General features: G+C 34.8%; 1 protein-coding gene across 1 annotated transcript in view; it reads right to left on the reverse strand.

The window, feature by feature from the left end:
* Positions 1–18,507, reverse strand: part of Ncam2 (neural cell adhesion molecule 2) — a 184,860-nt gene that overhangs the window by 96,674 nt on the left and 69,679 nt on the right. Inside the window, 1 exon segment of the mRNA XM_059277709.1 lies at positions 15,141–15,291. Within this exon segment, the coding sequence (XP_059133692.1) occupies positions 15,141–15,291 (151 nt within the window).

The following is an 18,507-nucleotide window of genomic DNA, read 5'->3' on the forward strand; positions in this document are numbered from 1 at the left end:
ATAAACTTGGGTTTATGCTAATTATGTCAAGCTTATAAAATTATTTTTCTAAACACACTTGTAACAAGAAATAATAGAGTAGTCCATACTGGGAATAATGTTAATTACCTTAAGGCTCCTAAATCAGTGAAGAATATACTAATTGGTTATCCAATCCCAAATGGTCAACCCTGATAACACACATACACATATACAAAATGAATACAATATACTTATATTGTTAGGAATATATATGTATATGCAAGTAGATGTATAACAGCAATTAAGAAAATATAAGCTGCCATGAATATGAAAGAAAACAAGGGAGGACATAGAGGAAGTTTGGAGGCAGTAAGAGGTGGGGAGAGTTTTCCTAAATATATTATACTGTCAAAAATTTAAAAAAAATTAAATCTCAATGGTCAATAAAAGCATGCATTTCTTCATAAAATATACAAATTATTAATTTAAATATCAGAAATAAAAATATTTCTTTCTTTCTTTCCTTCCTTCCTTCTTTTCCTTCCTTCCTTTTTCTTTTTCTTCCTGTTCTCAAGGTAGTTGTTAGCTCTGGTCAGACAGGTACTAGCTACATAGTTTAGGCTGGCCACCATCAGTTGAAGATTCTCCTATCTAAGCTTTCCAACTACTGGGATAAGAGTCATGTGTCAACAAAATCAAATTTGATGTCTGACATTAAAAAGCTAATAACTATGATTTTCCAAACTATTGTTAAAATACAATGAATTCCAAGTAGAGTTTATTTAAATTATTTGCATAGGTATAGAGAGAAAGCAAAGCTAGATTTTCCTGTCAATGATTTTCATTGAATATTTCATTTAACCATACTAGCATACCAAGAAATTTTCCTATGAGTCAGTATCTAATCTGTCTGTATATGACCCCTTCAAAAAGTTTGTATTCACTAAACATGACCCATTCTCCAACCCTGATCTTACTAGAAATCAGCAAACATTTTCTCCACTCAGACTTGACAATAAGAACTTCATGTTGATAATGTCCTCTTCCTTCTTTCCCCCCATCCTGTGGAGAGAGATACCGCTTATCTCATACGGGCTGCTCATTGTCTCATTCTATTTTCTGACTCAATTACTTGCTTGAGGCAAACTTTTTACTTTCTTTTTTCATTTCTGCCTCTTGCTCTGAAATTGTCTAGATGTGATTCTTTTTTATTTTCAGAACGGCTGACCTGCATCTTAATTCTGCCTCCATATCATGCTGGCAACAAAGAATGTCAGAGGAAGAGGGAGCTGAAATACATCAATATTTGACCTAATTTTGATTAAGTCATGAATAGCAACGTAAGGTAATTGACTATATAAATGTCTGATATTCACTTAATGAGTGAAATTATAAAAATTATTTAGGGGAAAGAGCTTTCTCAGTAGTTAAGAATATCTGCTATTCTTCCACAAATTGCTAAGCATCCACATGGGTCATCTCACATTCAGCTGTAACTCCGGTCCCAGGGATCTGAGGTTTTTTTTTTCTAGTTTTTGGAGGCACTCACACTCACAGTATATACATACAAGAACACATACAAAAACATTAAAAATTTTGGAAATAAAAAATATACCATTAAAGTTCACATTAAGATTGTAATACATTGTTTGTCCTAAACAAAATTTGTGACACCAGACTTATATATGAACTCCTAAGGCATTGGCATACTACAATAAATTCTTCCTCTTTTATTCTCCTTATTTAGTGATATGGAATTTTCATGTTTGTTACCGTTGTGGTTTGAATGTGAATGCCTCTTGTGGTCTCATATATTTGAACATTTCTTCCCTAATTGGAACTGTTTAGGAAGGATGGGGAGGTGTGGCCTTGTTGGAAGAGGCTTGCCATTAGATAAAGGCCTTAAGATTTCAAGGTCCAATACCAGACTCAGTCTTACTTTATCTTCCCAATGCTCGCAGAACAGGAAATCTCTCAGCTACTGCTCCAGTGACTGGTTTTCCTGCCTGTTGCCATGCTTCCTGACATGATAGCCATGGACTAACCCTTTGAAAGCAAGTTGCACAATTAAATGTTTTCTCTTCTAAGTTGACTTGATTATAACATCTCTTCACGGAAATAGAACAGCGACTAATGCAGATGCCTTAACGTTAAGTTTTAAGAATCACAATCAGTAGCAATAATTTCTTATTTTTCATACAATAGAAAGTTTTCTTTTTGTTGCTGTTGTTATGAAAGTCTTGCCATCACTCATCACTACTGAATTACAATTCATAAAAAAATACCTACCTTTTTTATCTCCCTTGCTAGCTCATAACCCCTGCTTGATGTATCATAGAAATTCCTTAGTGACTTATTTACCTGCATTTGTCTACCAGGAAAAGCTACAATAATTCTTAAAACCTCATGAACTCTACAACTCACAGCCCTTAAATCCCAGATTCTACGTGATTTTACAAAGCTCTCCATAAATACTCTTATGCCCAATCATTGTTCACCTATCCCTGTTGTGAGTTATTTATACTGTCCTTCCTACATAGCCAGGAAGGACCCAGATGGTCAAGAACCCATCAAGTCTTAGAGCCATTCTAGTTAAGAACTAGTATGTTTATAAGGGCAATCCCATAATTAAAATACTGAATACCTAGTAATTTGCCTAGCCTTATCAGTTTGGACATATACACTCTATGATGTCCAGTCAATAGTGAAACCAACTAAAGACATGTGTCAACACGTCTCTTCTTTCAGCAGCTTGACTTTTATTCCCCTGATGAAAACACGAGTTTCATGAAGTGAGGATAAAATTATTTTCTGTACATCATCAGAGTTTATATTTGATATACAAGGGTTGGTCAGTAAGTAGTTAAAAAATGAATAAATCAAAATTCAAAAACTAAAGATAAATGTATAATTTAGAATTAATCCCTTAAGGTAACAGAGTAGTCAAATTATATTTGTTTCACTGTCTAAACACACAACATTTTGCACTGCAATCTAGAATTACTTTTATAGATATGCATTTTCCTTCCTAGGATTCTTATTACTTATTTTGTAAGGAAGTTAGCCCCCTAATTAGTGAAGAATTAACTGCATTTCAAAATTTCCTGAAGCACATTGGCTCTTCTCATCCCTTTGAATTTACTCACTTAATTTACATACTGAAAAACTATCAAGGGAGTAAAAGCTAATATATCCTTTGGCACATTTTGAGGCTAATTCAATAAATGATTTCATAGATCCAGTTCTACTATATGTTGAGACATATGAAGAATCAGCTATGGCAATTAACTGAATTCAGTTCAGGTACCATGGGAATCCCTCTGGCTGGCTGGAATTCTAAATTAGATGTGCACTTAATGCCAATTAACCATGACACTGGATACATATTTCCATACTGAATTTAAACTGCCATCTTATGCATAAATCTCAGAATATTTTATGACACACAAGTCAAGACCTAAAAATTACTTGTAATAAATAATACCTATAGATGGCATTTTTTTAGCAGACGATGGATTTCTCTCTAATTTGATTTTTGCTAACGATATAATTGTTACTGGTCACAGAGTAGGCTGATTATAAGTAAGGTGGGTCACTCTAATTTTGATAAAATCTTTCTCCTGTATGAGTAGCATTCTCTATGATAGTTAAAACATCAATAAAAATACATGTTCCCAAAGTTGTTGTTTTCCATAATATGTAACTGAAGTTTTAATTAAATTTTCCATATATAGGTATTATAATATTTATTTTAAAAAATTTATGACTAGTTACAATTTTACACATAAAAGGCATAAATGGGTATCTTATATAAAGTGTTATTTATCAAAGGAAGTATAATTATTCAAATGGAAGTGTGATGTGAATGAATAAGAATTATCATTGACTTGGGGATGTGAACATGTGGCCTTTATTTGCTGTACTGTTTGGGGAGTACTTGAAGCCTTGAAGTAGGAAGCATGTCATTGGTGATGGGTTTGGGGATTTATAGCTCTTTTCCACCTCCTGCTTGGTTTTTCTGCTCTGTGCTTGTGGACAAAGATGTGATTCACAGCCTCCTGATCCTGCCACCATGCCTGCAGCTTCCTGCTAAGCCTCCACACCAGGATGGGCAACTTTTCTCCAGTACCATAAGTTCCAAATGAACTCTTTTTTATCCCAAAAAACTTTACATCATGATATTTTATCACAGCAACAGCAACGTCAATAATATAGAAGGTGGTACCAGAATGTGTGGTGTTGATGTGAATAACCAACCAAGTTGAGTTTTTTTTGTAGGCGTTTGGAAGATTTTAAACTTTGGACTAGGAAAGCATTTGAATGCTGTAACCATATTCTAGCAGAGGTTTGAACATGAAAGTACCGAGAGAAATGCAGTTCACAGAGGCCCAGACTGGATGGCTTAAAATGGAAACAATATTAACATCAGGTGAGAGGTTGTTCCTGTAAAATTTTGGAACAAAAATCTGTTTGCCTTCTAACTGTGCCATAACAGTTTGTCTGATGAAAAATTAAAATAATAATAATAATAATAGTAATAATAATAGTACTACTAATAATGGACTATTTGGCTGGTAAGACAGTTTGTCAGTTAAAAGCCCTTGATTCTCTTGCAGAGGACCCAGGATTTGTTCCTAACTCAGGGTAGCTTCTAACTGTATGTAACTCTAGTTTGAAGGGAGTCAATTCACTATTCTCATATCCACAGACATCTGAAATGCCTACGGTGCATACACATGCATACAGGCAAAATATTCACAGACTTAAAATAAGGATAAACAAACTCTTTAAAAGAGAGTAATGGACTAATTTCTTTGACAGAAAAATGTTTATGATAGCATAACTCTGAATCTGCAGAAGGGATGATACTGATAACTCCTATGGTAGTCTACAAGGACTAGAAACGAGAGGCTGCAACTGTTAATGAGGTTAGCACTGTTAAAGGAGGCCTCTTCCCACAGGAACAACGAGAAAAGTGCCCTAGAGGGAAGACTCCACCCAGCTAAACTCCTCACTTATAAGAAATCCTAAAGAAATTCCTACTCCTAGAATGCTTCCACATAAGAAACCTGGTGCTAATATGATCAAAGGGGATTAGGGTACGTCTCTGGTTGGCAGCCAAACAGGGAAATCTTGCTCAAGAGGTACTGGTTTTAGTGGCATGAAAGATACAAGAATAAAGGACACATGGATGCTTCCTGCATCATTTCAGAGAGGTGTTAATACCAGCTAATAGTGGCAAGAGATTCCCTGAAAGGCTGTAAGAGGGTGCTTCTGGAAAGTGAAACACTGATTTAGATAATGACCCTGAGATGTTGGAAATGACAAAGCTGTAGGATATCTGCCAGTGAAAGTTGCATACAGACAATGGATTTAGCACAATGGAGCGATAGATGTATGCTTGTGCTGATTATCTGTGTTTCGACATTACACATCCTTAACATTGTGAAAGTATGTTGCAGGCAGCAAAGCTTGAGTAGCAAAGCCATGATAAGCAAACCCTTCGGCACTGGTCATGGATCTAAAAAAGGGTTGGTGTTGACTCCCATGGGTCTCAACTGTGCTTTGGCCCAGTTTTGCCTCACGCTGCTTCCAGTATGATTACTGCAATTAGAATGCAAGTTCTATGGTATTGTATGTTAGAAGAATGCTATTTGCATGTTAATTTTACAAGATGTCATAATTAAGAGATTGTCTTGAACCTCAGAAGAGACTTTGGACCTTTCAATGCTGATGAAAATGCTCAGGACTATGGGGACACTCAAATTTTGATTACATTCATTTGTTTATGATAGCACATGATCCTACAGAGGCTCAGAGTGAAATGTGTGGCTTAATGAGAAGCCTCATACCATAGGCTGGGGTATTTGAATACTTGTCCCCCATCTGCTAACACTGTTTGAGGAGGAGATACAGCTCTGTTGAAGGAAGTGCATTGCTGTGGGTAGTATTCGACAGTTTACAGTCTTGTGCTGATTCTAGCTCCAGGTCCAATACTGTCCTGCCCAACACTTGCTGGTGTGCCTATTCCTGCCCACCATAAAGGACTCCTATATTTTACAAACCTTATGCTCAAGATAAACTTTTCCTTCCTTTTATCAAATCAAAAGCAAATGAATAACATACAGTTATACATATAAGCAGGTTCCTTTATATTTAACAAACATCCTTCCTCTCCCTTCTCTTCTCTTCTCTTCTTGTCTCATCTCCTCTCCTCTCCCCTCCCCTCCCCTCTCCTCCCCTCCTCTCCCCTCCCCCCCTCCTCTCTCTCTCTCTCTCTCTCTCTCTCTCTCTGAAATAAGGTTTCACTGTGCATCCCTGGATGGTCTGTCACTGCTTGTCAAGTGCTGGGGTTAACAAGCATTGAAATTAATAGAGCTTGTTACCACAACTGATTTTCCAAAGATTTTCTTTTCATTAACTGTTTTAAGATAAATTTCTTACATTAAAATAAATATATATTTTGATCCATTAATACATGATATGCAGGTTTTATATAATGAATTTTCACTGCATAAAAAATTTTAAAACTACTAGGAAAAGCAGTAAAAAACATAAATTTTGACCAGGGTAAGAAAACAAAATACATTGAACACCTGTTTTATAATTAATGAACCAGGTCGATGATTTTATGTTGTGCATAAATCATGGAATGAAAAATTAAAATATTAAAGGCTTATACCAGCTTTTCATATTACCAGTCTAATCACACTGGTAATTACTCTTTTAATTGTAGAAAAACATTTAAACCAGTCCAAAGAAAATCACACTGCCAAGAAACCCAGATGTATTTTCACTATTTTTTTTTTTTATTTTTTCAATGCTGGTGTATGAATACAGAACATCACATATCCTAGGTAAATCTGGAATCATTGGTTTCTATTTTATTAAATTAGTGTAAATATTTCAAGTTTAGTGGTTTTTCTCTCTATACATGGGAATATTGTGTCTCTCACATTTAATTATGATTTCATTGAATCATGTTATTCTATACTGTTTCTAAGGTGATCTTAGATGTTGTCCAATATCACTTTCAGTCACATTGCACATGTGAAAAATCTCCATAATATTGCTTCTAGTTTACACAGGAATATTATGAATTAAAATACCTGAAGCACTTTACATGGAGACATAGAAGAATATAATTTACTTCTTTAATTACTTTAAACCAACTTACTGAATGTATGCTGATCTTTAGAAATATGTGATGATTATTTGGACAAGTTTGGTACCTCAGAGCAAAAAAGCAAATTTGCATTTCATAAGCATGACTTGTGATTCATATCCACTGCCATTTCCACCCTTCTGATTCTTCCCCTCATACCCCACCACTTTTCACTTCCAAAGGAATCTACTCAGGTTTAAAGCCACTGACTCCATTTCATATTGCTTATTCTTGTATGGAGGACCATTGATAGGATCATGGGTGGCCATGCAATGACCACTTCCCTGAAGAAAACTGAATCTCTCTCCCCAGTAGCAATTAAATTGACAATAGAGCCGTAGCAAGAGATGGGAATTTATGAGCCCTTCCCATATTAAAGCTCAGATTTTGGGTGCCTTAATCTTTATGTAGGCCTTTATGTAGGTCTTGTGTAGGTAATCTTGGAATACATTGAATTCATGTGTATAATGGTCCTTTCATACCTGGTAAACATGATTTCACTGTAGATATCTGATACCTTTGGTTCTTGCAATCTTTTTGGTCCCTGTTCCAAGATGGTAATGCTGCTTAATCACAGCAATTGCAAAGTAACCAACTCATATCCCTAACATCTAATATCTCTACAGAGATGCTACTCTTACTTACGTTTGATATGCACTAGTAGTAATTCAGAAATACGACTCTACTTGTACTACCTCATTAGGAAGGGGTTAGGGCAAGGAATAGATTAGCAATCATTTTCCACAAAATCTTGGAACATCATTATTTTGACTTACTAGAATGTCAAGGAGGCCAGTGACAGCTCTGAGACATGATGCCAATGGAAACATAGGCCTAGAAAACTTTCCATCATATCCAGGAGATGCCTTCCCTGTAAATTCTAGAGTATGCAGCAATGTGATAGACTTAGTGTGTCCTTCCAAAAATCATATACTGGAACTTCTTTAGTCTTCAATGTCATGGAATTTACATACAGAATCTTTGGGAGTTAATTAGTTTATGGTGAGGGAATGATAGAGGGAAATTTGTGATAAGAGAGTTGCCTTTGTAAAAGACAAAGAAATGTGTGGTTTATGTTTGCCCATGCACCAAGGAAAGGCCCTGTGAGCACATGACAATCTGGAAGAGAATGCTCATCAGGAACATGACCATGCTGGTAACCTGATTTTACACTTCCAAGTCTCCAAAGCAGTCTAAAAGATATGCATAGTTTAAATACTCAGCTACACTATTTTATTATACAATTCCTGCCCATGTTAGCTTTAACTGTCAACCTGATGAATCTTAGAGTTGTCGGAAAAGAAAGTTCTGAATGAGGAATTGTCCATATCAGAATAGCCTATAGCATATCTTTTGGATTTCGATTTTGACATGATTATTAATTGAGGCAGGAGAATTAATGACCATTGGCAGCACCATCCTTCTGTAAGTGGTCTTGAGCTGTCCAAGAAATCTAGATAAGCACTAGCTTCTCACTAGCGTAGCAAGTAATGCTTCTCGATGGGTTCTGAATTCCTTATTTGATTTTTTTTTCAGTGACAGATCTGTGATCTCTAACTGTAAGCCAAAATGAACCTTGTCCGTTTTTAAGTTTCTTATGGACTGAGTGTTTTATAATAGTAACATGAAGGAAATTAGAATGTTACCGGGGCCACTAAGACACTGGATTTTCTGCTGAGAACTGATGCACTATTGCAAGGTGCATACAGGTTTCAGTGATAACGGGTATCAAGCAGATATTAAGAAGAACTGCTAAGTCATCAGTTATTCATAAGGCCTGATTTTATTTACATGTTTGAAATTTGTTGGATTTTAAAGTTTGACCTTTCAAGAGTTGTCCATTTCTTAAAATTCCTTATAACTGTTCATCTCCATTTGTCTTGAAACATATCATAATAAGTTCTGATGTGAATCAAATAATACCTATCAGAAAGAGGGAAATTAATATAAAATTATAATAATTGTTAGAATATAAACCAAAAAAATGTGACTTTTTACATGTTCACAGGAAGTACATGTAATATTTGAGAAAACAAAACACACAAACAAAAGAAAACTATAGTTGATGGATGGAAGATTACATCATCCATTTTTGAAATGATCATCTCCTTAGGCCTTTTGGAGGAAGAAATATACTTTACATTCTATTAGTTTTTTTCTTGAAATCATCATGCTGTAAATGTAACCTAGGTTGTTGTATTCAGGAGAACAAATTTATATGTGCAAATGAGCACTCCCCTGTAACATTTCAGTGTTAAATGAGGTAGGGCTACTATAAAAATTGGGGATACAACATAAACAATTTAGACACAAATGTAAACTATGTGCTATGACAAAGAAATATTTATTTCCAAATATTTACTGATGTAGTTTTTAAATGGTAATGGTGAACGCATAGATCATCTATTTTATCCTATAGATGGTGCTTTTGAGTCATGGTGAGAGTGTGGAAATGTAAACTTTTGAGCAAATAATTACTCAATAAAGCACACGTCTACTAATTCTACGCAATTATGAACACTTGAAAATATGCAATCAACATAAGTCTGAGTTATAAGGTTATCTATGCCCACCTAACTTTAGAATGTGTCTGATATTACAAATTATCTTTCTAGTGTAGGAAAAAGCAAATTTATAATTATTTTATGCCAAACATGAATTAAAAAATCAGATGAGCCGGGCGGTGGTGGCGCACGCCTTTAATCCCAGCACTCGGGAGGCAGAGCCAGGCGCATCTCTGTGAGTTCAAGGCCAGCCTGGGCTACCAAGTGAGTTTCAGGAAAGGCACAAAGCTACACAGAGAAACCCTGTCTTGAAAAAACCGAAAAAAAAAATTTTAAAAAATCAGATGAGAAAGATACAAATAGAAATCATGAAAAGATTCAATATTTCTTAACATGTATTGTTCCAAGTAACTGTTAAATAATTTGTCACAAAATAATTAAGTATAATTACTAGTTAATATGTAATAATTAGTCACAGAACTTGATGACATCCTAGTCAGATTCAGACATACTATGTATTTGGGGCATATTGTATTAAAACACATACCACATGCTTGCTATCTCCTTTGTTTTCTAAATTACAGCTTTAGTTCAACTCTAGTTTCAGAGTAAGGTGACACCTTTGAAACATAGCAAATGAGCAGGCAGAATGCCAACAAAGCTGCTTACTTTGAAACACAGAGGGGCTTGAGAAAAAAAGCTTAATCATTTAACACTCTTAGCTCAGTGCTACTGTAGTAAATGCACAGATTTCAAATTAGAACTGGCTTGATTATTTTCAACTTACTCTTAACACTCTTGCATTGTACATGTTTGGTTCAGGTGGCAGGACTTCTATGGTAACTTCTTGTCACACTTGGTAATGTTTAAAATTTCTGTAATCGTTATGCCATTCTTGACACAAAGGTGTATAATATAAGGAAGTAAGACATATGTACTCTATGAGTATTTATTTAAGACAGTCATTTTCATGGCCCCTCAAGTACTGATAAATTCATTACTATAACTTTTTTCTACTTGAAACATCCAAATTGTGATAGATTTCCTTGATCATAATTTATAACTCACCTGTACTGCTTTTTTGTGATCTTGGTTGTAAATTAATGTGACTACATTGCAAATGGTATTATTTTGACTCTACTGTTTTTAATTATTAAGTTGTATAGTCTTCCCCTATGAAAGTTAGTACACATAGGTATGTTTATTACATGTTAGCAAGCATGTATGTTCAATAGTTAAATAACCCTATCAAAATTAGAAATTAGATAGGGTGTTTTAAGTAGTCAATGCTCTTAAATTTACGGTGAGCATGCCACAGCTTCCTGAATGCTGAGCTTATGCATGTGAACTGCCACACATGGCTACATTCATTTTTGTAAGCTGTATTGCAAATAGAACATATATATATATATATATATATATATATATATATATATATATATATATATATATATATAGAGAGAGAGAGAGAGAGAGAGAGAGAGATATCATGATGGCAAAATATCAATCCCATCATAGCCTGTTTCCACAGGGTTACAAAACTTTAAACACTGGGGGCAGGGGTTGGGTGACAAAGACACTTATCCACACCCCGCCAAAAACAAATCAGAAAACAATATGATGACTCTGTAGATAATAAAGCAAATCAGAGAGGTGGTGAAAGGAAAAACAAAACAGGCAAGTAAACAAACAACAACAACAGGAACCCCACTGCTGTCCTGTGTCTAGTGTGTCTGCCTTTGTTGGGTTTTGTCCAGTGCTTACTAAGGCCCTCGATAAGGCAGTGTAGATGCAGCAAGTCCAGAAGGGCAGAGACTCTTGGAATGGAGCCAGCCCATGTAGAAAGGAATGAGGGCAATCTTGTGTAGATTTCAGAAACGGCAGTGCCAAAATTCTGTGTAAAATGCCACATAAATGTCAAACAGTTCCAGACTTCTGCTTACACTTGTCAGACATAAGCCAACGCAGTAACACTTTAAATGAATGCTAAAGAAGGAAGCACCACACTTTGTGGAAATTATCAAGTTTTTTAAAAATTCATATTTTTTATGAAAAGACTCAAGTTGCACACCATAACATTTACAGTATCCATGAAACAGTTAAACATTTCTTTACACTCAGTGAACCAGAAGAGAACAGTCAATCCCAAAGGGGAAAGAAAATCAACAGATGTGAACCAAAAACTGACCCAGATGTTTAATAAATTGCTGTTTGTTTAGAGCTGATATTTTAGACACGTTTTACCTGTGATGCATGAGTTAGAAAAAAAAAAAAAAAGAACAAACAACTACTCAAAAAGAATGAACAAAGAGAAATTCAGAGGAAAATGACTGATGTAATAAAACAGAGCAAGATTATTATTATTATTTTTTTGTTGTTGTTTTTCGAGACAGGGTTTCTCTGTGTACCTTTGTGCCTTTCCTGGAACTCACTTGCTAGTCCAGGCTGGCCTCGAACTCACAGAGATCCGCCTGGCTATGCTTCCCGAGTGCTGGGATTAAAGGCGTGCGCCACCACTGCCAGGCGATTAAATTTTTAAAACAAAAAATTAAGTAATATCTACAAGAGAGCAAAAAACTCACTGTATGGCCTCTATAACAGGGAATGGACTGCTGGGTTGTCAGTTAAATTAATGTAAAGCAACTTGAATGAGTTAATCTCCAGGTATTAAATACAAAAGCTTCAAAAGTGTCTCACAGGCCACTGAGATAATTTAAAATGGTCTCATACACATAGGTGTGTGTATGGGCACACACACAAGTGAATGCACAAGCATGTATGTATAGTTACAGATGAAAGAGTTTGGGAGGATGAATTATGCCTGGAATTGACCCCAAACTACACAAGCATGTTGACAACTGTGATTTGATAGGCTGAAGAATCTCAGTACATCATAAATAGAGGAATTCAAAGAAACTCATATCTGGACAGATTCTAATGGAATTGATAAATAACAAAGATAATACATACACCCAAATGAAAATTAAGACATATGCTTTTCCAAAGAAATGCAGGGGAAACTATAGAAATTTCTCTTTAGAAACACAGGATAGAAGACAGAGACACCATCTCCTTGGAGAAAAAAATAACAGAAAATTCTCACAAAAACAAAAAAGAATAATTGGTCAGGAATAAGGATAGGTGGGGAACTGATTTTTGTGGACATCGACATTGTACACACTTAATGTGAAAAGAAAGCCCAACAGGACAGCACACACTTATAATCCCAGCCCTCTGCAGACAGATGCATGAGGATTGCCATGAGTTTCTGTTCACTTGAACTACACAGTGAGGGAGAGTAATATATACTACACTATACAACAACACACACACTAACACAAAAGAAATGGACAACAAATTGAATCTTGGGTAATAGATTTACAACATTAAGGAAGAAGGTAGATCAAAAGGATGGTATGGCTTTCAGTTCTTCAAGATATTTGTAACTGGCTAAGATGCATATTCTGACATTTATATAAACTTGTCAATGAATATTACTGTAATATATTTCTGGACATATTCAAATATTACTTAATGAAGAGGAGTAATTGGCATATATAAATAATGCAACAAATCTCAAAGTTTGGAATATGAATAAAACATTGTAAGAAATGGTGATTGTTTTATGTTGACTTTAGAAAATATGAAATATATTAAATTATTTACTTAAGATGCCACATTAAAAAACTTTATAGAAAGAGTAAATTGACTATAGAACTTAAAACATTAGGGGAATAATGAAGATAAGACAAAAATCTTCAAACTAGAAAACAAGTACATAATAGATGATAACAATAAAATATTATAAATGACAACTTTGAAGAAATTGATTGTTAATCTTATTACATATTCCAGAAAAAGAAAGAATTTCAATAAATAATAGTTTGCCGAGGAGATACATGCATTGAAAAATAAAGAAGACATTTTCCAAAGTGAACTGAAAATGAATCATAGAATTTAACATAAAATTAAATTAAATTTCCAAAGCTTAAGAAGGAATTAGAGAAGTGAAGACTCATAGAAAGATTAAATACAATGCAAACTGTAACACATGAAAGTCCAGCATTATATATTTCATAGACAGTAATTTGGGTATGGAAAAGAATTTAAACTGATAGATAAAAATATATGTATGCATCTTCATTCTTTAATATTTAATTTTGAAAAACAATAAGCATACTAAATAACTGGAAATAGATAAATTCTATCCATATGGTAACAATAAGATTTAGATAATATATTGATGTATATACAGGCATGACAGTGAATGGTGACTGAAAGCTAAGCAAGGCAAATCACACAGTAGGAGAAAATATGGGCAAGACATGCACTTCATAAAGAAGTAAGAGCCAAAACACGTATGGGACTCGAGTTAATAAACAGGAAACACCCTGATTTAGAAATGGGCAAATAACTAGAACAGATATGTCTCTGAAGAAGACAAGTAACTGAATCTTGTGCATTAATAGTCACTCAAAGTGGGGCTGTTTGTTAAGATGCATGTAATGTCAATGAAATAGCTTTCTTGCCATTGTGATTAGTACAGTTGGTAAGTATGTAAATAATAGAATTTATTCACATTGATCTTGGTTATTTTTGTTAAAGAAATTATCAATATGAGTTCTATCATAATTAATAGTTATTATTACATTCTATTAATATTAGCACAGTGAAAATACCATGATGAAATATTTTGTAAACAAGAATACTTCAAATACACCCCCCTAAGATTGTTAATGTTCTTGAGGTATCAGATAGTATCCAGCATTCCTAATTCACATGTAGTTGTTGAGAATGGCCTTACATTTTTCCTCTTTAATATCATGTAGAGAAAATTATTTTAAATCTGAGGTAATGAATTAAGGTAGAAGCTCAATTTGTATTAGTCTTTAAGCATGTAGTTATAATAAACCACATAGTCTTGAACTCACCTCATAATGAAAACCACTAACAATTTCTTTTATAAATTGCACTTTTAAAAATAATAATTTACAGACAATAAAAAATTTTTGATGAAGTATAAGGATTGACATATATAACTGCATTTTGTATCTTATGTTGATGCCAATTAATTCAACAAAATTAGCAAGGACTCAAAACACATCTACATATCTAAGACTTTAGCTTTAAGCACACACATGCACATACACACACACACACATTCACACATATACACACATGCACACATACACAAACACATACACGGTCTAAGGACTTGATTATCAAAAACAAATATGGCTCATTGATCTAGTATTTTCTGTTCAATATTTCAAAGGATAGCAGTCAGCATTTTCTGGTAGTTCATTAAATACAAGTCACTGTGAAATGTACAGGGACTTCCACTGGTTATCTCTAATAACTGACTGAATGTTTTCCTTCCTTCTAAAGCTGTGCACTGAACATTGAAAAAAAAATGTACCAACCGTTCATTTTGATTTTTGTATAAAAGTCATATTTTCTCAAACCAGCTAAAGTTATTGTCTTTACCATACACACTGAGTATGACTTACATTCAATGTCAAGGTGCATGCTCCTCTGGTGCCCACCGATCCTACTCGCGGCCTCACAGTCATATCTCCCTGAATCCGATAACTTCACATCTCTGATGTGCAGTGATGAGTGTCCACGCTGCCCTTTGACTTCGATACGGCCATCCGGGCTCTGTTCACAAAGATTCAGAAACAACAAAAAAGCAATAGTTTACTCGTGTTGAGGAGAAATGATGCACAGGCTCATCATGTTTGTCATGTCAGCATATCAATGAAAACGTGCTGATGCTACAATTAAATATGGAAGAATACAGTTTCTGTATTTGCTACTTTATGATATTCAGTTTCTCATTTTACATGAGCAACTGTTCACAGGGCACTGATACGTAGGGTAGCCTTTCACAAATATTTTGTCAGCCACTTTTAGTTATTTTTTGCTGTATTTTTATACCTTTTTGCCTTTTATTGAAAATAATTTCTTTTCCCATATAATATATCCTGATACAGGTTTCCTCCCTTTCACTCTTCTCGGTTTCTTTCTACATCCCCTCCCTTTTGGATCCACTCCCTTTTTGTCTCTCGGTAGAAAAGAACAGGAGTCTAAAAAATAACATCAAACATAACAAAATAAAATGTAGTCATCTAAAATGAAACAAACAAATAAATAAACAAACAACAACAAACAAACAAACACTGAAGCTGAACAAGACAAATCCACAACAGGAGAAGGGCCCAAGCAAAGGCACAAGAATCAGAGATCCACTCCACTCCTTCACACACTAAGGAGACCCATAATAACACTAAACTGAAAGCTATAACACATAAGCAGAGGACCTGGGGTGATCTGCGCAGGTCCTGTGCTTCCTCCTTTGCCCTCTTTGTCGGTGAGTTCTTATGTGACTGAACTTAAACGTCTATACATTTCTGAAATTTTATCATAATTTTAGGATCATCCAAATTCAATTCATATCAAAAGATTCCTTTATCCAACATTATATTGATTATGGGGCAGAGTAGGATTCATTTTTGTTTTGTAATCTTATCGATGTGGCTGTTACATAATCAGATACTGTCAGGTGACTTAGAATTTACCTTGTATCAGAAAAAGCAGTCTTCTCAAAAAACTTTGATAATGACTTTTTCTACCAAAAATAGACTTTCTGACTCACAAATAATAGTAAAATTTAGTTTAAGAAAATACGACATTCTCTCACCAAATGATGAAGCTGAACAAAGAACAACAACAAAATGCAAGAAATCATACAATAAATTTAAAAGAACGAGAAAACCAACAAAGTCAAATCATAAATTTCTTCCACAAGGTAAGTAGGTCATTCTCCACAATTGCACGGGGATCCCATTACCCTTCAGATGCATGTGTCCATTCCTTGTTCAGTAGAACTAGCCTTCCTTCAGTAAGCACTGACATCTCTTGGTTTTTATGATGCCCCAAATTGTCCAGTTTTCCCATGGTTTCCTATCTCTGGCTACACCTTAGACTCTCCATGCAGACCCTGGACTTTGAAGCAACTCCCAGAAGACTGTCTGCATTTTCTTTTCTTTTCAGAATACTCCTCTTAGGATGTTCTGACATTACATAAACTGATGATTTTCTCCATTCTTTCTCTTCCCAAGACCTCTCCTCACCCAGATCTTCAAAAGTAGCTATCTTACTTCAAGAGCATAGACATTTGATATGCATCTCAAACCACCATGATTATGTCTAGACTCTTCCCTTTGTTTTGAGATAAAGCCTTCTGTACAGTCCAGGCTGCCAACAACTTTGTGGTATCCAACCTCTCTTACTGATGGAATTACAATTATGTTCCCCATAGCCAGCAGTTACACAGGTCTGGAATGAACTCCTCCAGAAAACTCAGTGAGATCTGTTTTTCTTTCCATGATAGGAACTTTTGGCATGCCCTGTACAGTATCATATGCTTGGCCTTACATAGGATTTTGGAATTTAATTTGTTAATGAATTTTCTAGATGTAGAGTATCTGAAGCTGTCACCTTCCTGGGCTTTCATCTTTCTGTCCCAATAACTTTGTTTCAATCAATCAATCAATCTGCTCTGTGCTCCTGCTGTCCTGACTCTACTTGTACCACTTTGAAAGATATTGATACATGTCTATTGAATCAAGAGGGAATAGGTACATTTTTAGGTTGAATGCTACCCAGAACCACTTTCCAACGCTGCGAAATGCATAGATCTATTTCTTGTTTTTCTGACCAAAATAATATGAAATGCAGAAAGCATTTCTTGTGTTACTAGGAACATTTTTATCAGCAATTTTTTTGTTTTCATAATAACTTCATGAATATTTCATCTCACCTTGGCTGTATAACTGCACATATCATAACTTCCCAAGTAAACTCCAATCCTTCAGCTTGACAGTTAAGGACCTCTGTGTGTTATCACCTTTCTGTCCGAGCACATTTTACAATTTGAATACCATCAACTCAAATTATTTCAAATTATTTATACTGTCCTGAGTATCCTGTGCTTTCTCCAAGTACCTTCACATCATTGTCTCAAACTACTTCACCTTTATTGCTTCTAGCATCCATATTTACACTGCAAGATTCTCCTGTCTATCTTTTAATATATCGACCAGATTTTATTTACTATGCAAAATTGTCTTGCTTGCCTGAAAAAATGAGTGCAGCACTTTTGACCTCTATGTTTTGCTTGGGACAAATGCATTTCCTCAATTAACTTTCCAAATTCAAGACCCTGTAGCACGGAGTAAAATTATAATTGAATAAATACGAGAAAATTTCAGTTTTGTTTCATGGCTATATACCATAGAATAGTGCATACAACAGGAAAGGTATTTTAATATTTTTGTAAACCAAATTGACTCATTTACAACTGGTCTAATACAGCAGTGTTTCTGTTGTTATTTATTACTGATTACAAACTTGTTTTGTAATTGACCTTATTAGAAAGTAGTAACCAGTTGTATTGATAATAATGTTCATGAAGCAGCCAGAGAGATGATTCAGAGGGAGAGATCACTGGTTGCTCTTCAAGGTGACCCAGGTTCAAATTCAAGGGAACACACAGATACAACTGTCTGTAAATACATCCCAGGGGACCTATCACCCTCTTGTGACCTCTCCGAGTACTGCATGCCCATGGTACATAGACATTTGCAGGCCAAATACCAATAAACATATAACACAACACAATAAATATTTTCCTTGAAAAGTCAGTGTACAATATCTGGTCTGTTAACAAAAGTATTGTTTGTCAACATTATTGAAAAGTGAGTTTTAATATTTTAATTGTTGCTAAAAAAATAAACACATTCTCTTTTTATAGCCCATATTAGATTATATAGAATTTGACTTGGAAAATTCTCTGACTGAATGCTCAGTTAA

Source organism: Peromyscus eremicus, chromosome 12 (assembly GCF_949786415.1).
Source record: "Peromyscus eremicus chromosome 12, PerEre_H2_v1, whole genome shotgun sequence".
NCBI lineage: Eukaryota > Metazoa > Chordata > Mammalia > Rodentia > Cricetidae > Peromyscus > Peromyscus eremicus.